The sequence below is a fragment of the Dama dama genome, chromosome 21 (genome assembly GCF_033118175.1).
Source record: "Dama dama isolate Ldn47 chromosome 21, ASM3311817v1, whole genome shotgun sequence".
NCBI lineage: Eukaryota > Metazoa > Chordata > Mammalia > Artiodactyla > Cervidae > Dama > Dama dama.
Window position 1 is genome coordinate 27,140,672 of NC_083701.1, and position 25,657 is coordinate 27,166,328.

General features: G+C 40.9%; 1 protein-coding gene across 4 annotated transcripts in view; it reads right to left on the minus strand.

The window, feature by feature from the left end:
• Nucleotides 1-25,657, minus strand: part of ASPH (aspartate beta-hydroxylase) — a 182,600-nt gene that overhangs the window by 38,589 nt on the left and 118,354 nt on the right. For all 4 annotated transcript variants that reach the window (XM_061123370.1, XM_061123369.1, XM_061123372.1 and 1 more), the window contains 5 exons: nucleotides 17,718-17,803; nucleotides 9,432-9,518; nucleotides 4,406-4,556; nucleotides 2,758-2,894; nucleotides 288-386 (listed from right to left, as the gene is read on the minus strand). In XM_061123370.1, coding sequence (XP_060979353.1) covers nucleotides 288-386; nucleotides 2,758-2,894; nucleotides 4,406-4,556; nucleotides 9,432-9,518; nucleotides 17,718-17,803 — 560 coding nt within the window. The remainder of the gene's footprint in view (nucleotides 1-287; nucleotides 387-2,757; nucleotides 2,895-4,405; nucleotides 4,557-9,431; nucleotides 9,519-17,717; nucleotides 17,804-25,657) is intronic.

A 25,657-nucleotide genomic window follows, 5' to 3' on the forward strand; every position in this document is an offset into this window, starting at 1 on the left:
AGCATCTCAGGCCTCCCTGTCCCTCATCATCTCCCAGAGTTTGCCCAAGTTCATGTCCTCTGCATCGGTGATGCCATCCAGCCCTCTCATCCTCTGACACACCATTCTTCTTCTCTCATTCTTTCCCAGCATCAGGGAAATGCCAGCCACAGGCATCTGGGTGGGTATATATATTGGTGTTGAAAAGGGTCAGTAGTGCATGCCAATCAATCTACAATACATAATCAACGGTGTCCAAATGACTCAAAGGGATCAGAAGAGGGAAAGAGAGGAAGGGAGGGAGTTACCTTTAGATAGGGGATGCTCTCAGCAATCTTGTTCTGTGCCTTCAGGATAAAGCCATAATGCACTTTAGCAAAACCGTCATTAGGTGTCACGGTCAGAACCTAAACTCAAAAAAAAAAAAAAAAAGCTATTGCGATGGACTGTGAATTCTACAAATGTTTTAATTAACTTTGCTATGCTTGGACTGGATTATGATGCTATAGGTTAAAGTGCAATAGTGTTTTTTCTCAGTGCAATACATTAGACTTAAATGGCCCCATTTCCCCTCAACTCAAAATGTTCAACACAAAATGTTCTCCAAGAATGAAGAAATGAATGAAAAGGCAATGACCATTAAAGCATTGCTCTAACAATGCAAATCAGCAAAATCTCTATCAATTTTATGACTTCAGTATTTTTCAGGGAAAGACTGCTTTAAATTAGCTCTATTTAAAGTCAACTCTGAATGGTTATCATATAAAACATATGTTTTATGGGCTTCTTTGGTGGGTCAGATGGTAAAGAATCTGCTTGCAATGGAGGAGACCTGGGTACAATCCCTGGGTTGGGAAGATCCCCTGGAGGAGGGCACAGCAACCCACTCTAATAATCTTGCCTGGAGAATTACATGGACAGAGGAGCCTCTTGGGCTACCATCCATGGGGATCACAAAAAGAGTCAGACATGACTGAGTGACTAACACTTTCACTTTTGCATACAGCTGCTCCAGGACTCTCCTCTCATCTTCATGGATGAGTCCATGAAGTCCACATCCCACTCACATACCTGCTACTATGACAGGGGTAGGGGTGGGTGACCAGGACTCAGAGGGACCCACAGGGCTGCCGTCCCAGCTTGATTATTTATGATCACCTACTGCACTTACTGCAGTTTACATGCAGTGCATAACGGATGCGCAAGCTGTATTATCCTGTTGTAATTAGCAAACTCTCAGAAAATGACAAATGGCTTTATAAGATTTCTAAAAAAGTCAAATTGAGATTAATACTAAAAATGTTACCGAGATTCTCTCTCTGTTTACACATACACACACGTGCGTACACACACACACACACACATAAAGCATAGGCAACAACAAACTGGCTGACACTTCTAGTTCTGCACAAATTCGACAGGACACACTACCAGGACTAAAAATATCCTTATAAATAATGTTTCACATGGACATTATTAAAATATCAATTTTTCAGTGAGAGTGAAAATATTATTGACAGTTAAATGAAATTTTGAAAGGATCTGAAATATTTAATCTTAAAACCTATTTTAGAATGTGGACCTTCTAGAATGTCCACTATAGGTTAGTACATGTATACATAAACATACAATTCACAGGTTTTTGCTTGAACAATTTTTACTGAAAGAGGATACAATCAAACACGTCTGAAGACTACTGCTATGGGCAGTGGGAACCACTGAGGAGCTGAAGCCAAGGATGAGGGTCGGATTGGCATTTTGTGTTGATGAAGAGCGTAAAAAAACAAGCCTGGGTGGGGTGAATCTATCCTATTTTACACTAGAGACAATGGGGCCTGAGTTAAATAAGAGGATTTGAAAGATACTGAGGGTGTTAAAAGTAACAGAGATTAGTTACTTGGTACCAGACTGACTCCACGATGGCATTCTCTGTGTTGTTTCCTTAACCACCAGTTCCTGAGCCAGTGCCTGTTTCAATAATAAGCCAGTGCCTGGTTTCAATAAATAAGTGCTAAGTGAGTGAATAAGCACGAGGAGTGAAGGGAGGCAAGGGGCAGGAAGATGCTGGACCAAGTGTGGCTCAGGTAATTGATGGTGTTACTAACAAGGGGGAAAGTGCAGCAAAGTCTCCAAAAGCCAAGGATGTGAGCAAGGTCTCTGCAACCACCTTAAAGTCAGTCTTTGCTGGGACCTCCTTGCAGGTTAAGAATCTGCGCTTCCATTGCAGGCAGCAAGGGTTCAATATCTGATCCAGGAACTAAAATCCCACGTGCCACTCTACACAACCAAAAAAACAAACAAACAAACAAAAACCCAAGGATCAGACAGCCAATGCCTCTGAAAGGAGAGTAATTTATGCCATATACCCAAAAGGCTTGTATTCTGTAGTTTCTCTCCAGTTTGGAGTTTAACTGAAAAAAGTACAAGATAATGTGTTTTTAAGTTCTTGAGTTTTTGAGTTTCTCTTCCTGTCATAAAGAACACTTTAGAAAGGTTATTTGCAGTCTGAAATATATATATGAGTTTAAAAAGTATCACAATTATAGGTTGAAGGCTTTGATGTACCAAATGTTAGCTAATATTTAAAATCTTCTGATGAAGCAGAAAAAGGGTGATGAAACAAAATTTAGGATATGTTAACTATAATAAGACTTGGATTTGACTTAAAATAAAGAGAGTGAATTATCAGGCGTATTAAAGGCAGTTTTGAAATAACATTAGAACTCCATGTTCAAAAGACTTTGACTAATTGTTAATAGCAAATTGCTGCCTACTTACCTCTTCATAGACCTTCTTGGCACTGTCATTGTCTCCTATCAAGAGGTATCCAACTCCAAGGTCATTCTTTAAGGAAGTATCATCAGGAAATAGTTGAACTAATTTCTGAAGAGTAAGCAAGGATCCTCTCATGTGACCTGATTTGGCGGAAAGAAAAAAAGAAAACAATAGAAATAAAAATAGCTCTGTCCACCCTTGTCTTGGCACTACAAATCATAAGAGACTATTCAACAGAGCCTGAAGACCAGCTACTCTGACTCTGTATACTGATAGCTAAGTCCCTCTTAGGATTTTATCCTGCAGCTCTAACGGCATCAGTAACTCCCATAAGTGGGTTTTCCAGGTGGCGCTAGTGGTAAAGAATGCAGGGGACACAAGGGATGCCAGTTCAATCTCTGGGTCGAGAAGACCCCCTGGAGAAGGAAATGGCAACCCACTCCAGTATCCTTGCCTGGAAAATCCCATGGACAGAGGGCTTCACAAAAAGAGTCAGACACGACTGAACACTCACACACACAGACAACTCCCGTAAGTAGATACTGAATATAATACTGACTACAAATATGTTAAAGACATTTTTATTTTCTAAATTCATCAACATTTACCCTTTATGTCAAATTGTCTCTTGTGAAAGTTTTAGTTACCCATTCCTTATTTAAAAAATGTTTTACTGGGGTATTTTTGACATTATAATTAACTTTAAAATTATGAATACAGAATAGACAAATAAGAAGTCTAATAGATTTCAGGGTCTAGCACCCTGGATGAGACATGAAGAGGCACTGAGGGACTCTGCTTGTCTTTGTCTCTCAGTAATGACCTAGTCCTGGAGCCAAGGAGACATCATCCGGTATTAGGGGACCCTCTGGTGGACAATAGGATGCTATGCCTACACGAACCATGAAAACCCAGCTTCAACTCATTTTAAGGGCTGTCCAATGGATGTTTAAGATTTAGAGGGGTCAACTGTCATCACTCTTCACCTCAGTTGGACAGAGTGCTTACAACTCCTGCCATTTCTTATATCTATAAAACTATTCCACTGATGATTTCAGCTACCACAGACCAGATGGTTACAGTTCAGAGAGAAAAGAGGAATTTGGCATAACAAGAAGTCTTTGATTCCAGACCTATTCATTTATTGGGCTTCCCTGGTGGCTCAGAAGGTAAAGAATCTGCCTGCAATGTAGGAGAGATGGGTTTGATCCCTGGGTTGGAAAGATCCCCTGGAGAAGGAAATGGCAACCCACTTTAGAACTCTCGCCTGGGAAATCCCATGGACAGAGAAGCCTGACGGGCTACAGTCCATTGGGTCGCAAAGAGTCATACATGATTGAAGTGACTAACACTTAGCTATTCATTTATTAGCTATGATTCCTTAGGCAATTTATCCAACCACACAGAATTCCATTTGCCTCATCTTTAAAATGTGTAGGGAGCAGGTAAGCAGCAAAAATACTGTCTGCATCTTTATAATTATGAAAGTTCCTCTTTCAGGCTGACCCAATCAGAGAAATTGCCTGAAATTAGGTAGAAAACTCAGGTTTCCTTCCATGTAACTAAACTCTTCTAAGAGTACACCAGCCTTCAGACTTTTTCAGATAAAAGCACACTGCTTGCTACTGAAATGATTCTTCTTCTGTCTCACCTAGAAACTGCTGTCTGTCTGACCTCCGCTTCAGGCTCAGCTTCACCAGGTCTATGGGGGCGTCAGGCAGGCTGGCCGCCTCCTGGTAGGTCTCAATGGCCCTGCGCAGGATCTCATTGCTCCTTCTCTTCTCAGCCAAATCATCTTCACACTAGAGGAAGGGAGAAACGTCCCAGGACAAGCTGCATGTGTAGTTACCCAAAATATTTATGAAAAGTTGATGTTGGGACCTGCTTTAAAAGTAATTCAAGACAAATTAAAATTTTCTCTTCATCAAGGATAAAAAAATAAAGGAAGGCAACATAACATATTATTTTAATAATATGAAGAAAAGTTAGCTACTAAGCTATACATGAGAAAGACTATCATAAAAGCAGAATGAATATATGTTTGGCTGATGGAACGTGTACCCTGCTATATACCAACATTAATAGTCAGAATTCCAGTGCACAGTTCCTGTTCTTCCACTAGTTTATTCCTGTGCTCATTCATTCATTCAATAACTATACTCTGTCTAGACAGATACAAACAAACAAAGCAGATTAACCCTTTAGAAAAGGGCAATTCACCTTGGCTTGACAGAAAAAAAAAAAGCTTCAAAATACAGAATGATCTGTTCATATCTGCAAATGACCTTTAGAACAAACTTATCTACCAGGAAAGAAAGTCCAATGTCAGTGACTCATACTAGTCATCCTGCCTGCGTAACCTTCTGCATATTCACACACTGGCTTTTCTGTTTAGGCATCAGTTTCTTGTGAGTTTGGCTACAGTGAGTTAACACCTCAAAAACATGATCCTTCCTAAATGACGTCACAGAATGCCAGAGTCCTAGAGCTGACAGAGCCCTCCAGAGAGCATCTTCACCTTCTTCATTTGGTAGCCTCTTCAAGTTACCAAACAGATTCTGGAACTAGAGGGTCTCTTCAAGGCTAGTTCAAGGACAAAGGCATATCAAGACATTGTTCTCTATCTAGAGAGGAATAAATGTCTTCACTAACCTCAATCTGAAACAAGAGAAAGATGATACAACTACACGCCTTGTTCCTTTCCCTCCTCCATCCTTCAGGGTCCTTCATTTTAATGAAGTATCAACATTTTAGAACTTTCAGCATTGGAATTTTAATGTCAGAATTAAAATGTGATGCAGTTCTTTAAAGTCTCTTAAAATAAAACTGATAGGCTTTGCTTTGAGTATCAACATTGATTGATTTTGATCAGTTTAACATCTGGAGATGAAGGATTTGCCCTGAAACTGAACATTTGCTACAGGACATTAATATCAAAAAGCGTTTTGTTGATTCAATCTAACTGCCCAATCCAACCTCCTAGGAGACATGGCATTTTCTGCCTGAGAGGCCCTAATGGTTTGTAGAAGATAATAAAGTGAAACGAGCTCATAATTTTGTGTCAGATGTTCAAGGAACTTGGTCAAAATTGATTTTCACAGTGATCCAAAAAATAAGACATTATCAATTCTACTCTGGAAATGATAGATACTGTAGTTTCCATGTAATTTAATGTCGCTGAATTTATAAAATTGGTTGGGACTTTCCAAAGTAATTGTTTAATCTGCTAACAAAGAATGAAAAGTCATCAGGTATTCCTCCTTACAAAATCCGTCTTCTGTTGAACTTTCGTTTGTAAAACTCCTACGGGACTTCCCTCACAGTCCAGTGGTTAAGACTTCGCCTTCCAACACAGGAGGTGTGGGTTTGATCCCTGGTCAGGGAACTAAGATCCCACATGCCTCAACACCAAAAAACCAAAACATAAAATGGAAGTAATATTGTAACAAGTTCATGAAGACTTTAAAAATGGTCCACATCAAAGAAACAAACAAACAACTAATTCCTATGTATTTAAACTTAAAAATTTAATTTACCATGCTTAAATTTCACATTAATGTTAATATTGACAACACATTGTAGTGTAATAGTTTATAGATAAAATATATTGCTGAGGCATAAATCTCAAATTCCTACTGTTAAATAAGGATATATTTGTACATATAAATATATTTATGTATATATAGACACAGTGAGTGTCATGTGCAATAGTACTGCATTTGGTACTTGCGATTACTATCACATATAAAGAAAAATCTAAAGCATGAAACACTTTTGCCATAATTAGCACTTGACCCATTATTCTCTCGAGTTAACAGGCTTTCCTTAATCAAACAACTGCCAGAACTAGTAGCAAAGCACATCACTTATTTAAACAGGCACCATCTTCAGGTAACAAACATATTCTCTCTTGCTTCATAACAATTCAATTTAGCAATTTTGGAGGATTGCTGACCCAGTCAGTTTATAGATATGATATAGTTGTTAGTCTGTACTGCATCACGGATAAAAGGAACTTCTTTTCATTAAATTTTCACAAATTTAATTTATTAAAACTGAATTAATATAAGTTTAATAAGCTTTTAAGGAGAAAACAGGGAGAATTTGGGACTTCCCAGGTGGCTCAGTGGTAATGAATCCACCTACCAATGCAGGAGTTTATGTTTGTTCCCTGGGTCAGGAAGATTCCCTTAAGGAGGAAATGGCAACCCACTCCAGTATTCTTGCCTGGGAAATCCCATGGACAGAGGAGCCTGGTGGGCTACAGCCCACAGGGTCAAAAAAAAGTCAGACATGACTGAAATGATTGAGCATGTACACACTCACAGGAAGAATTTAAGCATCTATATTTCGAGTGGTTGTTGCCTTTAGTTAAGAGACAAACATACTTGTTTTACCTCTAGATGTGTTAGTTTCCGTGAGAGTGTCACCCACAAGTGACAGCTCTGCCCCCTCTGAACAAGTGTTGTCGGCTTCTCCTGAATCTGGAAAATTTCTGCAGCTCAGAATCTGCCATTTCCCAGCAGGGCTGACAGTCTCATCCTCCCCTGGCAGGAGGAGGTTTACTGCCTGACATTTGTACACCAGCCCTGGATTTTACCCAGGGTTTCAAACGGAATAACACCTATGGTCTACTTGACAATGTGCACTTGAATGTGTAACAGGCATCATAAACTTCACAGGAACCAGAAGTGGATCTTTGATTTTTGCATCTCTCCAAACCTGTTCCAGTCTTCCTGGTCAGTACCTGGCACCATCCTCTCCTTAGACTGGTGAACCAAAAACACCAAATTCATCTCTGAAATTAAAAACTGCTCAGTTGTATCTGACTCTTTGCAGCCCTTGGAGTGTAGCCTGCTAGGCTCCTCTGTCCATGGGGTTTCCCAGGCGAGAATATTGGAGTAGGCAGCCTATCCCTTCTCCAGGGAATCTTCCTGACCCAGGGATTGAACCTGGTCTCCTGCATTACAGGCAGATTCTTTACTGTCTGATTCAGTCCTGCCCTTGTCCACTGCCCCACCTCTGTGGCCAGGACCAGTCCAAGCCAGAGCATCTTGAGGACACCTGCAATCTCTCCTATTTTTCTGGCTCTGACTCATGCCACCGTAATCCTTTCTCTACCCAGCAACTAGTCATCTTTATTTAAAAAAAAAAAAAAAAAAACAACCGGAGAGGCATATCCATGCACAAACCCTCCAAGTGTTTCCAATGCACAAAGAATACAGCCCATGAGGCCCTGGTTCCACCTACCCCATGTCACCTCCCTCAGTACGCCCCTCCTCCTGTCCACCAGGGATCAAGTCAAGGCTGATTCCCTGTTTCCTCTGCCTGGACAGCTCCTTCCTCAACCTTGTCACATTTCAGCCACTTGTCACCACCTAGGAAGGCCTTTTCTGATCACCTGATTATCTTAAATCACTGTGCCACTCTCCTACCACCTATGAACAAAACATTGTAATAACATGTTCTTTACTCTATGATCTTCTTTTCTTTATGGTATATAGTATCAGGTAAGATGTCCTAATATATTTAACACTTCTAATATTCTTTAAATATAGATTTATCTATAAAGACCTTTAGGGTTTTGCTCAAACGTTACTGCCTCAATGAGCCATCTTTTGGCCACCCTATCCAACATTTTAACCCCCCTCACATGTCCTATAGCCGTGCTCTGCTTTACTTTTGTCTCCTGACAGTGTATCCACTAGCAAGCAAGAGATTCTCTTCTATGTCTCTTGTACTGTCTTCATTACAGTGAAAACGCCCTGTGTTTTGTTGATAGCTGCATCTGCAGTGCCTAGAACAGGACCTGCCATAGCGTGGGCTTTCACTACAAAAATTCTGAGAAAGAAACTTAAAATATCTTCCATTGGAATATAAGCTCCACAGGACAGAGACCTCTGGAGTGTTCTTTGTGATAATCTCAGGGCCTAAAACAGTATGTGGCCCATGGAAGGTTTCTGCAGCTACAGCAAGACATGGAAAAGCTTCATGAATTGAGGAGTTGAAAGATGGAGAAAGTCTGATGAGAAAGGGAGGTGAGGGTGGAGCTGGGGAGAAGGTAGGTGGTAAGAAATGAGTCAGCTGACAGACACTACAGAGAGAACCAAGTCCATTCCACTTTCTATTTAACTAGGTGGTGGGTCAAATGGAATGAATGTGAAGGGGATGGGAAATCAGAGATGAAAGTGTTACTCTTTATTTTCTTTTCAAAATCAGAGAGAAACTAGATGGAGGGGGAACAAAAATACATTATGAAATTCACTAGTACAAAATAGGAATAATTAATTGCCTTATTTAAAACAGTATTTCTTGCTTGAATGTATGCATATGCATGAGAAGCTGATTCTGTATACAAGTCAGAAGGGAAAACAAAATGCAAATAGTGTAGTGATAGTCGCTCAGCTGTGTCCGACTCTTTGCAGCCCCATGGACTGTAGCCTGCCAGACTCCTCTGTCCACAGAGCTCTCCAGGCAAGAGTGGGTTGCCATTTCCTTCTCCAGGGGATCTTCCTGACCCAGGGATGGAACCTGTGTCTCCTGCATTAGTAGGCAGGCTCTTTACCACTGAGCCATCAAGGAAGCCCAAAATGCAAATACCAGGTGGTAAAAAAATCCAATGATACAGAACATAAGGACATCAAAACAGTGTCCTAAGTATCAGGGCTTCAGCATACCTGTGCTTTCCCATACCGAGCTCCTGGACTCTGAGGGTACTTGCGAACCAGTTCTTCAAATGCATTCACTGCTTCCTCAATTTTTCCCTGTTAGGAAGAGGCAATTACGTACATAGAATAAATTCAAATGCATAATATAGTTATTTAATATTCACCAAGTAAATTTTGCTAAAATTTTCCAGACTCCCTTCTGAGTTTATAGTTAACAATCTTCTGTCTTAAGATTTTAAATAATTAACTGCATGATGGAAAACATAAAACTAGAAATGAACACAAATAGACTTTATTTTTTAAAAGGCAGATACCTGACTATGAGTCTTTGTTAAAGAAATGGCATTTTCTCTCTGCATGTATAGTTTCTACATGCAATCTTTAAAAGACATTTAGGACTTAAGCTGGGGGAGGAATATTCCTGGCAGTTAGAACGTCTGCAATGAGAAGGGCAGTCTCAGTGGGGAATAAGCATATGAGATGAGAGGGCCACCTGGCCTCGGAAACTGTCACCCACTGAACATCAGGGCTGATGAGGCTCAGCTGGTGCTTAAGTGCCTCACTGCCTCCAGGTCATGAGACCCCTCCAAAGCCCACGTGGGTCCTTAAGAGGCCAGTTGGAGCACCTGTGATAGGTCTCTGACCACCACTGTGGAAACAGACGCAGAGGATGTGCGACAGGTAAGCTTGCCGAGGGTCTCAGCATGGGGGTGAGGAGTCCCACCCCCACCCCCCGACCCTGCCTCAGTCCATCCACAGTGACAAACACACGTCTCCTGATGTTCTACTGGAAGGCAGCACATCAGGATGTTGGAACCATGAGATGGAGACAGAGTTCCTGAGTTGAACTTTACCAGACCCTTCAGGCCATCTGCCCATAAATCCATTCTCTCCTTGTATAAATGTGAGCTCACTGTGCTTTGTATGTCATTACCTTCACCAAGTGAGTTTTCATAACAACAAAGTTCACCCCAGAAATGTGGTTGGGCTCAGCACACCATATAGTACTACTAGATTGTTACTGACACCTACTTCTCAATGACTTGGCTGAATAGAACCAGGCAACATCTATATTAAAGCCCCTTAAAATCCTGGAAGAAGGAGGTTTGTTTTGTTTTGTTTTCATTTTTTTATTTCCTGTCACATGCCCATCAGTGATGCTGAGGGTCTAGCTAGAATCTGGGCTCCACCACTTAGGAGACATGGAACTTCTGGCAAATTACTTATGACTTTGCCTTAATACACCTCATCTGTGAAATGGGGACAATGGGAGTACTTGACTACCTTGGGGGTTGCTGTGAAGATCAAATCTGACAACATCCATAAAGTGCTTAGAGCTGATGCAGAGACCATGGAAACTATTGAAAATTTGTTAGCTATTATTACTACTATTGTAGTGTGGGGAGGATATGAGAGCCAGCATGGGAAAATAAAGTGTGTCCCAGGTAAGTCTCTTACTTGATGGATAGGTTAATGCAAAAAGAATGAGGGTTTGAAGGCTGAGATAAATCAAGCCAGTAACTTATTCTCTAAGTTAATTGTCAGAAATAATTGTATGGCTATTTAAAATATGCCATGCCTCTCACAATATTGACTTTTTAAAAGGCTTAATTTTTTTAGAACAGTTTTAGGTTTGCAGCAAAATTGAGAGGAAAGTATAGAGATCTCCCATGTAACCCCTACCCCTACTAATGCCCTGACTCCTCCATAACCCATATCCCGACTCAGAACAGTGGGACATTTGTTGCAATTGATGAGCCTTCAATGACACATGAAAATCACCCAAGGTCCGTAATTTACATTTGGGTTCACTCCTAGTGTTGTATATTCTATGGGTTTGGACAAATGTATAATGACAGGTATCCAACATTTTTACTGTTTCCATAGTTTTGCATTTTCAGAAAGTCATATAGTTTGAATCAAGTAGTATATAGCCTATTCAGATTAGCTTCTTTCACTTAGTAATATGCATTTAAGCTTCCTCCTTATCTTTTCATCCCTATCTTTTCAAGGAAATGAAATCAATCAATCCTAAAGGAAATCAGTCCTGAATATTCATTGGAAGGACTGATGCTAAAGCTGAAGCTCCAATACTTTGGCCACCTAATGTGAAGAGCTGAATCATTGGAAAAGACCCTGATGCTGGGAAAGATTGAAGGCAGGAGGAGAAGGGGACGACAGAGGACGAGGTGGTTGGATGGTGTCACTGACTCAATGGACATGAGTTTGAGGAAGCTCTGGGAGATGGTGATGGAGAGTGAAGCCTGGTGTGCTGCAGTCCATGGGGTCACAAAGAGTTGGACCCAACTGAGCAACTGAACAACAACAACAATTATCTTGGCTTGATAGATATTTCTTTTTAGTGCTGAGTCAGATTTCATTGTCTAGATGTATCACAGTTATCTATCTGATCACTTACCGAAGGACATCTTGGTTGCTTTCAAGTTTTGGCAGTTACTGAAAGTTGCTATAAACATCTATGTGCAGGTTTTTAGGAGAACATAAATTTTCAACTCCTTTGGATAAATACCAAGGAACGAGATTTCTAGATTGTATGCCAAGAATATGCTTAGTTTTGTATGAAACCATCAAACTGTCTTTCGAGGTGGCTGTACTACAGGGGTTTCCAGGGCTACACATGGTCGTCAGCATGCAGTGTTGTTAGTGATCAGTGATAGTGGTCTTTCCAAAGGTGTAGTAGTAGTATCATCTTGTTTTAGATTGCATTCCATAACATATGAGGTGAAGCATCTTTTCCTATGCTCATCTGCCATCTGAATATCTTCTTGGGTGAATTGTCATCAAAGGTCTTTGGCCCGTTTTAAAAATCGTGTTGCTTATTTTTTATCATTGAATTTTGAGAATGCTCTGTGTGTTTTGGATAACAACTTCTAAAACCACTACTTTATTTCTCCCATGAATGATTTTAAGGGATGAAGAATTCAAAATAAATATCCTTTTCTGAGTAACTTTCTTCTAACTACCTTGGATGAGTTTTCTGTGGCCACTGTAACAAATGGCCACAAACTCGGTGGCTTGAAACAACAGAAATTCATTCTTTCACTGTCTGGAGAATGGACTGGAATCCAGATGTGGGCAGAGCCATTCTTCATCCAGAGGCTGTAAGGGAGAATCTGTTCCTGCCTCCTGACAGCATTTCTTTTCTTTTAAAATATGTATTTATCTATTTAGCTATGCAGGGTCTTAATTGCAGCACGTGGGATCTTTGATCTTCATTGTGGCTTGCAGGATTTTTAGCTGGGGCATGTGGGACCTGACCAGGGATTGAACTTGGGCCCCTTGCATTGGAAGTGTGGTCTTTAGTCACTGGACCACCAGGGACAGCATTTCTTCACTGGTGGACACACCACTCCCATCTCCACTTTGTCTTCTCTCTGTGTGTCTTCTGTTCTGTCTATATCAGGTTTCCCTCTGCCTCTCTCTTATATGGAAACATGGGAGTGAATTTAGGGTCCAACTAGATAACCCAGGATAATCCCGTCTTAGACCCTTTCTCCAAACACAGTAACATTTACAGATTCAAGAGATTAGGACATGGATATTTTTGAGGGGTGGGCAGGGGGGACAATTTTCAGTCTATCACATGCCCTACACAACTTAAATTGCAAATTTGGGAGCTATTTTTGTGAAAATCATGCTAAATGCACCATCTCCAGATTTAAAGCATAGGATTAACAATATTCATAACAAGTCTGCTTAAGTATTTTTCCAGCTAACACTCCCTTAGTTGACCATCAAGGTTATATAAATAATGGAACACACTGGCTCTGTTCTAGGCATCTCTGGATCCCTTCACACAGATGCTCCGTTCCTTTCCCAAGGGACCATCAGCCCTGCCCTCCCCTCAGCTGTCGGGCAAAGTAAATGTGTTTGCTGTTAGTCTGAAAAAAATTTCCCTTCCCCAGGTTCTTACTGGAGAATAAAGCTCCTGACACCATTACACAATTCTTAATAAACTCAACTATAAGATAGAATGCTCATGAAGACTTGCCTAAAAATCACCTGTTATTCAACACAGCTTATATGTGATCCTAGGACCAAGACCATTCATTGGAGAGACAGGTACTTGCCCCTGTCACCCCACCCCCAGCCTCTGTTTTGGCATAAGGCCAGTGGGCTGCCTTGCAGGACATTAAGACATAGCCCATAGAGGTCACTTAAGATCCATGGGTGTACTATAAATTTACTAGTTTTTGTTTTGTAATTAATGAATATTTTGGAAGATACACGTTGAAGATATATAAAAATTCTGTTTCTCCCTAAATTGTATTCATTAAGTTTAGAATTCATCCCTGGGGTGGATTCATTGAGATTTTCTATTTCTCTTAATTACTTCTCCATTGACTCACTGGAATCTTCTAAAAGAAAAGAGCTGATGAGGCCCTACTGTACAGCACAGGGAACTATGCTCAATATTCTGCAATAACTATAAGGGAAAAGAATCTGAAAAAAATAGATATGTATGTATCTACAACTGAAACGGGCTTCCCACATGTCACATTGGTAAAGAATACGCCTGCTAATGCAAGAGGCGCAGGAGACACAGATTTGATACCTGGGTTGAGAAGATCCCCTGGAGGAGGAAATGGCAACCCACCCCGTTTTCTTGTCTGAAGAATCCCATGAACAGAGGAGTCTGGCGGGCTGTAGTCCATGGGGTCACAGAGAGTGGGACATGACTGAGCACACATGCATAACTAAAACACTTTGCTGTATACACTCAACCAAAATAATATTGTAAATCAACTATACTTCAATCAAAATAAATAAATTAAAAAACCAAAAAGCATCAGTGGGTGCAACGTTAGGGAGGAGGCTGAGCCATCCATCACTGGGTCCTTGATGAAGATCTACAGCAGGACACTCTCTCTGGACTTGACACAGAGCAGCTCTTCTGAGGACCACTATTCATCTGACGGTGTGATCCATGCCCCTGCCTTACTCAGCCCACAGTTGACATCATTCCTAGCCCCGTTTAGAGCCTGCAGTGTGAACTTTTCATGTGTTGAACTTTTGGCTTTATTAAGCTTTCCCTCCTTTCCATTTTTTATGATTCCAACAAATGAATGAATATTTCAGTCTATCATTTCCAATCCTTTTTCTGGGGCATAAGGAGGAGTTTTAAACAATACATGTTATTTTTAAAAATCAGTGACTGAAAAATGATTTGTGCATTTTTGGAGGAAATAGGAAGTGACCTCACACGTTCATGTCACATGGTATCTGAAACAAGGGTGTGACCTGAGACTGGGCCTCTTCTGAGCAGAGTACGCCTCAGGGCCACAGTGATCCCAGGGGAGTCTGTTGCATTATTTGAAAACACCAGCTATAAAAACAACCCTAAAAAACTTAATTCCACTGATGATTCAGTTCATAACACGGCTCCCTGTTGTTTCAGAAGCAAGAATTGCCTCAGTAGCCACTTCTTCCTCTTTTATTTACCCTGTTACAGACCCACGGTGCTTCTTGAGGTTAGCATAATAATTTCTGCAAATAAGCAAGGGCCAGAGGAGAACACCCCATGAATTGTTCCAGCACTTTTATGTTTCACTGACTGACCTGTCCCTTGATAACTTCTGTACCATTCATTATCATTACATAAAAATCCTTCTCTAAAGCTGTTCGTTTATTCTTTATCACTAAAATCACCTGTGAAATAGGTACCCCCCCCCTTATTTTTCACTAAGGATATACAGCACAGAGAAAGTGGAGAATGCCAAACAGGGTGATAGGAAAAGAAGATTCCTGCCTCATTCCTAGTAAGAAATGCAAAATTTCAACAAAGAATAGATGACTTCATTTTACAAAGTTAAATGAGATAGACACAGAAATCATCCAATGTTAATTTAGTGAACAAAGACTTGGGCTGTAATATTCTCTGGAATTACTTCATTTGTATCGGCTGCTGATGAGGGTGAGCCAGGCTTCGGTTTGGGAACCTTGCCATTTGCTAGTTACAGACATCTTCATGCTTGTTTGGGACTTTTCCAAAAGATGTGTGGGAAGCACACTTTTGTCCCACTTCAATGCCTAACTTGGATGTTTTTATTGTTGTTTTTTAATTATGACAATCCTCTATTAATGTCTCAATGTCTACTGATTAAAAACCACATTACAGGAAACCCAACGGTATTACACCAGGTATAAATTCAAGTACAGAACCAAGACAGAAATTTTCACAAGAGAGAAGTAGAGGCAAACCTCGGAGATCTTGCGGGTTTGGTTCCAAATCATCACAATAAAGCAAACACTGCAATAAAGCAAGTCCCCATGAATATCTTGCTTTCCATTACATTTAAAGATTATGTTTATATCACACCAGGCTTCCCTAGTGGTTCAGATGGTAAATAATCTGCCTGCAATATGGGAGACCTAGGTTCAATCCCTGGGTTGGGAAGATCTCTTGGAGAAGGGAATGGCTACCTGCTTCAGTATTCTGGTCTGGAGAACTCCATGGACAGAGGAGCCTGGCAGGCTATAGTCCATGGGGTCACAAAGAGCTGGACACAACTGAGAGACTTGCACTTTACATCACACCATGGTCTATTAAGTATGCAAGAGCATTAATGTCTAAAAAACAATGCACAAACCTTAATTAAAAATACCTTATTGCTAAAAAATGTTGATCATCTGAGCCTTCAGCGAGTCATAATCTCTTGGCTGGTGGAGAGTTTGAAATTATTTTGAGAATTACCACAATGTGACAGAGAGACATGAAGTGAGCAAATGAGGTTGGAAAGATGTCACTGATAGGCCTGTTTGACACAGGGCTGCCAAAACCCTTTAATTTGGAAAAAAAAAAAAAAAGTGCAATATCCATGAAGAACAAGAAAGTAAAGCACAATAAAACAAGGTAAGCCTACAGATGATTAAGTGAAGATGTCATTAAATACATTATAATAAATATTGGGCATGGTAATTAGATGAAAATGACTGAGTTGGGAGAACAGATAACTTCAATCTTCTGTTAATTCCCTGTTTTCAAAAACTGCAATATCCAGGAACAAATGCAAATAAGGTTTTGAATTAACTGATGACAAAGCAAAACATAAAACTGTCACCCTGGGAATTAGAGCTATGTGAGTTTAACCCAAAGTGAGAAGAATCTTAAATTTAAAATCATTTCACCTAATAGTAACTATCCTAAGTATTAGATTAACTTATTATTATTATTATTTTTTGCATCAGGGTGCTTTAAAATGAAAACCCTTACTTGTATGCTGCTTGGCAGTACTGATGGTTTTAAAAAAAATTTCTTATCTCATTGTTCATTGTATAGTCACTAAGTTGTGTCTGATTTTTTTGTGATCCCCATGGACTGCAGCACACCAGGCTTCACTGTCCATCACCATCTCCCAGAGCTTCCTCAAACGCATGTCCATTGAGTCAGTGATGCCACCCAACCATCTCATCCACTGTCATCCCCTTCTCCTCCTGCCCTCAGTCTCTCTCAGCTTTGGGATCTTTCCCAATGAGTCAGTTCTTCCCATCAGGTGGCCAAAGTATTGGAGCTAAAGCATCAGTCCTTCCAATGAATAGTCATGGTTAATTTCCTTTAGGATTGACTGGTTTGATCTCCTTGCAGTCCAAGGGACTCTCAAGAGTCTTCTCCAGCACCAATTAAAAAACATCAATTCTTTGGCCCTCGGCCTTCTTATGGTCCAACTCTCACATCTGTACATGACTACTGGAAAAACCATAGGTTTGACTAGATGGGCTTTTGTCAGCAAAGTGATGTCTCTGCATTGTAATACGCTGTCTAGGTTTGTCATAGCTTTTCTTCCAAAAGAGCAAGTGTCTTTTAATTTTGTGGCTGTAGTCACCATCCACAGTGATTTTGGAGCCCAAGAAAATAAAATCTGTCACTGCTTCCACTTTTTCCTCAACTATTTGCTTATCTCATTGGATCTTTACAAAAAATCAAGGAAGAAGTAGGTACCTATTATTCTTATTTTTTAACACAAGGAAATGGAGACTCAGAATGACCGAGTGATTTCCCCAAAGCCACACAACTAGATGGTGATGGAAGGGGCTGACTCCCCACCTGGCTGGCCTGAAGATGAAGTTCTGTTTCTATCTGGCCATTACCGCTGCAGTTTTTCTTTTCATTTGACTCACTTCACATGGAACGCTGCTGTGCCTGGGGGAAAATCCACTCTATTCAAAGGTTGTTTCTCTTGCAGTGTTTTTCAAAACCAAACCAAGGGTAACGCCTGAGTTTATTTAACAATGAAACCATCACACGTTTCTATGAAACATAGACCATCGACCTACCCTTTTACGGAGTTTTTCTGCAGCATCAAGCTCAGCTTTAATAGTCTTATCAAATTTATTTAATAGTTTAGGCTTCTTTTTCTTCACTGAAAGAAAAAAGAGTTTTATAATTTTTATTTTATTTTTCGTCTAGAAATAGTTACAGTGAACAGTGATTTATAAAAGCAGTAAGAAATCCAGCATGGGTCACAAGCCAATTGGAACTGGAGGAGCGGTTCCTGATTCAACTTCCTACACGGCTCGCCCCACCCCCGGGGTTGACCCAGCCAGTAAACGGCAAGCACAGGGACACAGCCTGAGCCCTTTAACCCATTTGCTCCAAGGTGTTCCTGGGATTCTGGGTGAATATTGATATCCTGAAATTCTCAGGAGAGTGCTAATATCTGGAACGAAATGGTAGGTATGATTTCTAAACTCTTTTAATCAACTCCTTGGTTAAGTCCCAAAGACCACTTATAACCATCTTTGAACACCTACAGTGTTTCCAAGCAGGTAAAAGTAGAAAACTACTCTCAAGAGGACTCAAGCGAGCAGGATTTCTTAGTTGAGGACTCAGGCCCCTTCTGTTGCATCCAAGACCTAAATTCCAGCATATTCCATACTTTAGCCAGAAGGGACCACCCCAGGAATAAGCTTTGTGTCATTTCTGAGGCTTACTTCTCCAAGTAAAATGACTTATTCCTTTTCATTTGAAAAGGAAGGGGAGGGTGGGACGAATTGGGAGAACATTACTGACAAATAGACACTACCATGTAAAATAGCTAGCTAGTGGGAAGCTGCTATAAAGTTCAGGGAGCTTAGCTTGGTGCTCTGTGATGACCTAGAGGGGTGGGATGGGGTGAGGAAGGGAGGCTGTACAGGGGCAGGACATATATATATATATATAGCTGATTCACTTTGTTGTATGGTAGAAACTAACATAAAATTGTAAAGCAATTATATGACAATAATAAATTCTTTTTAAAAAAGAAAAAGAAAAATATACCCCTCCTTTAATAATCAGCTCAATACCACATTCATTCCACATATCACCCATGCAAGCTCTCTGTTCTTTTTTCTCTCTCTCTTTCTATTACATAATGAAGTCCTCAGCACAACGCATACATCTTTTTTTGTGGTTCTTCCCCATATTATGTGGACTTTCATTATAATAACGTGTATACTTATCTTGGTCTCTTTCCAAACCATAAAACTGTAGCTTGCCAGGTTGCTCTGTCCAAGGGATTCTCCAGGCAAGAATACTGGAGTGGGCTGCTATTTCCTCCTCCAGGGGATCTCCCCGACCCAGGGATCAAATCCACATCTCTCCTATCGGCAGGTGGATTCTTTACCACTGCACCACCTGGGAAGCTATGACTCACTCATAAATCTTGACTTGGGAATATGGGCCATATTTCCAAGCACCCCACACTCCAGGTTAACCATCAAATCATACCAGTGGCCATAGCCACTGCAAATGCTTCCAGATCATTTTCTGCCCAGTCCCACCCTGTGAGTAAGTTACCCTGTAATCAAGGGATCCATTGATTACATGGAGCCTCCTGCATCATTTTTTGGTCTCAAAATGCCTTCTCAGTTCAGTGGGCACTTATTGTTCCATCTGTCCTCCAACAGCTCTCCTCTCTCATCTATATATCCCAGTCAAATGGTTTCCAAAAGAAGGGAAGTTTCCTAAAAATCTTAGCCTCCTGCCTCTCCCCACAGGAAAAGTGGTGTGACTTATCTGATTACTGAGCTTGGGGGATGTGACAAGCTTGTGTGGCTCAGCCCCACCCCTTACCTTCCTCTAGCACATGTACCTCTATCGTGCTGGGCTGGCAGCATGTGCTCCAGGGAGGGGACACACATGGCAGAACTAGAGCTGCTCCATGATGCCTGGAGCGAGTGGATATATCCATTTCTGGAGTTCAAGATTATGACACCTGCTATTCCTGCTCACTTAAGTCCATTCTTCAATTTGGCTTTCATCAGTAATAAGGTTGACACTTTGATCACTTATTCCTTAATACATGTGTTAAATTTCTACTGGAGTCTAGTTGGTTTACAATGTTGTATTAGTTTCAGGTGTACAACAGAGTGAATCAGTTAACCATACACATACATCCACTATTTTTAAGATTATTTTCCCATACAAGCCATGCAGAGGACTGAGTCGAGTTCCCTGTGCTACACAGTAGGCACTCATTAGTTATTTATTTTATCTATAAATAACTAATAGGAAATAATAGCCATAGTGCACACATGTCAATCCCAGTATCCCAGTTTATCCCTCCCCCTTTTCCTCCTGGTAACCGTAAGTCTGTTTTCGACATCTGTGATTCATCTTCTATTTTGTAAATAAGCTCACTTATACCTTGTTTTTAGATTCCACATATAAGCAATATCAGCTATTTGTCTTTCTGTTTCTGTCTGACTTGCTTCACTTAGTATGACAATCTCTAGGTCCATCTATGTTGTTTCAAATGGCATTATTTTGTTCTTTTTCATGACTGCCATATTCCATTATATATAACTCCTAGACATATACCCAAAGAAAACCAGAGTTCAAAAAGATACATGCACCCTGATATTCATTGCAGCACAATTTACAATAGCCAAAATATGGAAGCAACCCTAATGTCTATCAATAGAGGAATGGATAACGAAGATTTAGTACATGTATCATTCCTTCTATATTTTTTAAAGTTGCTATCCTTTTTAATTTGTTTATTCCACATTTCTCTTCTCCTCTCCCCAAACCCTGAGGTCCCCAGTTGTTGAAAAATATGTCTAAGGCAGAGACTGTAAAATAGTGGCCAATGGGAACTTTCAATGGCGTATCATACTATGTGAGCATTCATGTCGAGGACATGGGAAATGAGTTGACACTTGGCTGAGATGGGGATTTATAAGAGGTGGGAGTTACTGTTGTATCACCCGCCAGTGATCTATGTCTTTCAATTGCTCACTTTGGTTTTGTACAAGTGTTGGTCAGCAGAATGACAGCAGGACCAGGAAAGCCTGGTGTGCGGAGGGTTTAAACGCAGGCATCAGCACTTTTTCCAAGTATGTTGTCCATGCTGTACAGTTAAAGTTAACACGAAGCTTACTCATTACGGGGGAAAAAAAACTATTCGCAGCTTAGGACAGCCAAAATAGTTAGCAGCAAAATATGCATACATGCTACCATATATAAAATAGATAGCCAATGGAAATTTGCTGTGTTACTCAGGGAACTCAAACTGGGGCTCTGTAACAACTTAAAGGGGTAAAAAAGGGTGGGAGGTGGGAGGGAGGTTCAAGAGGGAGGGGACATATGTACACCTATGTCTAATTCATGTTGCTGTATGTCAGAAATCAAACCAATATTGTAAAGTAATTATCTTTCAATTAAAAATAAATTAAAAATTAATTAAAAATATGTTTGTTGGGGGAGGAGCCAAGATGGCGGAGGAGTAGGACGGGGAGACCACTTTCTCTCCTACAAATTCATCAAAAGAATAACTGAAGGCAGAGCAAACTTCGCAAAACAACTTCTGAGCGCTAGCTGAGGTCATCAGGCGCCCAGAAAAGCAGCCCATTGTCTTCGAAAGGAGGTAGGACAAGATATAAAAGATAAAAAGCGAGACAAAAGAGCTAAGGACGGAGATCCGTCCCGGGAGCTCATAGGCGGCATTGCTTGGGGTAGGGTCCGGGCCTGAGTGCCCTGAGGACAATCGGAGGGAGCTTCTGTGAGTTGCCAACTTGAACTGTGGGAGACCAAAAGAGAGAGAGTAAATTAGCCGGCCCGAACACACTGCCGGCCGTTCGCAGAACAAAGAGACCGAGAGGCTCCAGAGAGGAGCTCGCAGGCTGCGGACCGGCCCAGCCCCGCCGGAGGCAGGAGGCAGGGGGGAGGGGAAGGTCGCGGCGAGACCCAGGGCGCAGGCACCCGACCGGCGCGGGCGCGGACTGGGGCTGGGGAAGCGGAGGGCAGAAGGCGCGCGCACCCGACTGGCGCCAGCGGAAACTGAGACTGGGTCCGCGGAAGGGAGCGGGCGCGCCACACCTGGGGAGAGTGCGCCCACCAAGCCCCTCGCTGCCTGGACCGCTCTGACGGGGAAGGCACAGAGAGCAGGCGCAGCTTTTCCTTCCGCGCTTTTGTGGAACACCGGAGGGCTGGAACCTCGCGCAGCGCGGGGCGCGCTCCATATAGAACAGCCGGGAGCCTGAGCGGCGCAGACGGAGAGGGCAGCGTCGGCCCCTCCCGGCAGCGCCAGCCCGTCCCCGCGGCGCAAGCCCCGCCCCGCGGAGCGACGGAACTAGCTACCTGAATAAGAGTCCACCTCCACCCGCCTGTGTCAGGGCGGAAATGAGGCTCTGAAGAGACCGGCAAACGGAAGCCAAATAAACAAAGGGAACCGCTTCAGAAGGGACTGGTGCAACAGATTAAAATCCCTCTAGGAAACATTGACTACACCGGAGGAGCCTATAGATATCGAGAAGTGTAAGCTGGAATGAGGAGCTATCTGAAACTGAGCCGAACCCACACTGACCGCAACAGCTCCAGAGAAACTCCTAGATATAATTTTACTTTTTTCTCTCTTTTTTTTTTTTTCTTTTTTTTTAATTTTTTTTTATTTTTTTCTTTTTTCTTTTTTCTCTTTTATTTTCCTTTAAAATCCCCCATTACTCCCCCATTACTCCTTAACTTTCATTTCCATAGACTTTTACGATTTTCTAATTAGGGGGAAAAAAAAAAATTTTTTTTCTTTCTTTTTTTTTTTCTTTTTCTTTTTTTTTTTCTTTCCTTTTTCTCTTCTATTTTCTATTTTTCTTTTTCTCTTATTTCTTTTAAAGTCCTCTAGTACTCCTCTACTACTCCTTAATTTTCATTTTCAACACACTATAACCTTACAAAAAAAAAAAAAAAGAGAGAAGCCCTATTTTTAAACCGAAGATTATTCTCTCCCAATCTTGACTCTCTGTTTTCTACCTCAGAACACCTCTATTTCCTCCTTTCCCCTTCTCTTCCCATTCCAATTCTGTGAATCTTTGTAGGTGACTGGGCTACGGCGAACACTCCGGGAACAGACAGCTGCGTAGATCTGTCTCTCTCCTCTTGAGTCCCCCTTTTTCTCCTCCTGTTCATCTCTATCTCCCTCCTCCCTCTCCTCTTCTTCATGTGACTCTGTAAACCTCTCTGGGTGTCCCTAACGGGGGAGAATCTTTTAGCCATTAACCTAGAAGTTTTATTATCAGGGCTGTATAGTTGGAGAAGTCCTGAGACTACAGGAAGAATAAAACTGAAATCCAGAGGCAGGAGACTTAAGCCCAAAACCTGAGAACACCAGAAAACTCCTCACCACAAGGAACTTTAAGTAATAAGTGACTGTCCAAAAGCCTCCATACCTACACTGAAACCAACCACCACACAAGAGTCAATAAGTTTTAGAGCAAGACATACCACGCAAATTCTCCAGCAACGCAGGAACATAGCCCTGAACATCAACATACAGGCTGCCCAAGGTCACACCTAACACATAGACCCATCTCAAAACTCATTACTGGGCACTCCATTGCTCTCCAAAGAGAAGAAATCAAGTTCCATGCACCAGAACACTGACGCAAGCTTCCCTAACCAGGAAATCTCGACAAGCCAATCGTCTAACCCCACCCACTGGGTTAATCCTCCAGAACAAAAAGGAACCACAGACCTCCAGAATACAGAAAGCCCACTCCAGATACAGCAATCTAAACAAGATGAAAAGGCAAAGAAATACCCAACAGGTAAAGGAACATGAAAAATGCCCACCAAGTCAAACAAAAGAGGAGGAGATAGGGAATCTACCTGAAAAAGAATTTAGAATAATGATAATAAAAATGATCCAAAATCTTGAAAACAAAATGGAGTTACAGATAAATAGCCTGGAAACAAAGATTGAAAAGATTCAAGAACTGTTTAATAAAGACCTAGAAGAAATAAAAAAGAGTCAATTACAAATGAATAATGCAATGAATGAGATCAAAAACACTTTGGAGGGAACCAAGAGTAGAATAACGGAGGCAGAAGATAGGATAAGTGAGGTAGAAGATAAAATGGTGGAAATAAACGAAGCAGAGAGGAAAAAAGAAAAAAGGATCAAAAGAAATGAGGACAACCTCAGGGACCTCTGGGACACTGTGAAACGCCCCAACATTCGAATCATAGGAGTTCCAGAAGAAGAAGACAAAAAGAAAGGCCATGAGAAAATACTCGAGGAGATAATAGCTGAAAACTTCCCTAAAATGGGGAAGGAAATAGCCACCCAAATCCAAGAAACCCAGAGAGTCCCAAACAGGATAAACCCAAGGCGAAACACCCCAAGACACATATTAATCAAATTAACAAAGATCAAACACAAAGAACAAATCTTAAAAGCAGCAAGGGAAAAACAACAAATAACACACAAAGGGATTCCCATAAGGATAACAGCTGATCTATCAATAGAAACCCTCCAGGCCAGAAGGGAATGGCAGGACGTACTGAAAGTAATGAAAGAGAATAACCTACAACCTAGATTACTGTATCCAGCAAGGATCTCATTCAGATATGAAGGAGAATTCAAAAGCTTTACAGATAAGCAAAAGCTGAGAGAATTCAGCACCACCAAACCAGCTCGTCAACAAATGCTAAAGGATCTTCTCTAGACAGGAAATGCAGAAAGGCTGTATAAACGTGAACCCAAAACAACAAAGTAAATGGCAACGGGACCACACCTATCAATAATTACCCTAAATGTAAATGGGTTGAATGCCCCAACCAAAAGACAAAGATTGGCTGAATGGATACAAAAACAAGACCCCTATATATGCTGTCTACAAGAGACCCACCTCAAAACAAGAGACACATACAGACTAAAAGTGAAGGGCTGGAAAAAAATATTTCATGCAAACGGAGACCAAAAGAAAGCAGGAGTCGCAATACTCATATCAGATAAAATAGACTTTCAAATAAAGGAAGTGAAAAGAGACAAAGAAGGACACTACATAATGATCAAAGGATCAATCAAAAAAGAAGATATAACAATTATAAATATATATGCACCCAACATAGGAGCACCGCAATATGTACGGCAAACGCTAACGAGTATGAAAGAGGAAATTAATAGTAACACAATAATAGTGGGAGACTTTAATACCCCACTCACAACTATGGATAGATCAACTAAACAGAAAATTAACAAGGAAACACAAACCTTAAATGACACAATGGACCAGCTAGACCTAATTGATATCTATAGGACATTTCACCCCAAAACAATCAACTTCACCTTTTTCTCAAGTGCACACGGAACATTCTCCAGAATAGATCACATCCTGGGCCATAAATCTGGTCTTGGAAAATTCAAAAAAATTGAAATCATTCCAGTCATCTTTTCTGACCACAGTGCAGTAAGATTAGATCTCAATTACAGGGAAAAAATTGTTAAAACTTCAAACATATGGAGGCTAAATAACACGCTTCTGAATAACCAACAAATCATAGAAGAAATCAAAAAAGAAATCAAAATATGTATAGAAATGAATGAAAATGAAAACACAACAACCCAAAACCTATGGGACACTGTAAAAGCAGTGCTAAGGGGAAGGTTCATAGCATTACAGGCTTACATCAAGAAACAGGAAAAAAACCAATTAAATAACCTAACTCTACACCTAAAGCAATTAGAGAAGGAAGAAATGAAGAACCCCAGAGTTAGCAGAAGGAAAGAAATCTTAAAAATCAGGGCAGAAATAAATGCAAAAGAAACTAAAGAGACCATAGCAAAAATCAACAAAGCTAAAAGCTGGTTTTTTGAAAAAATAAACAAAATTGACAAACCATTAGCAAGACTCATTAAGAAACAAAGAGAGAAGAACCAAATTAACAAAATTAGAAATGAAAATGGAGAGATCACAACAGACAACACTGAAATACAAAGGATCATAAGAGACTACTA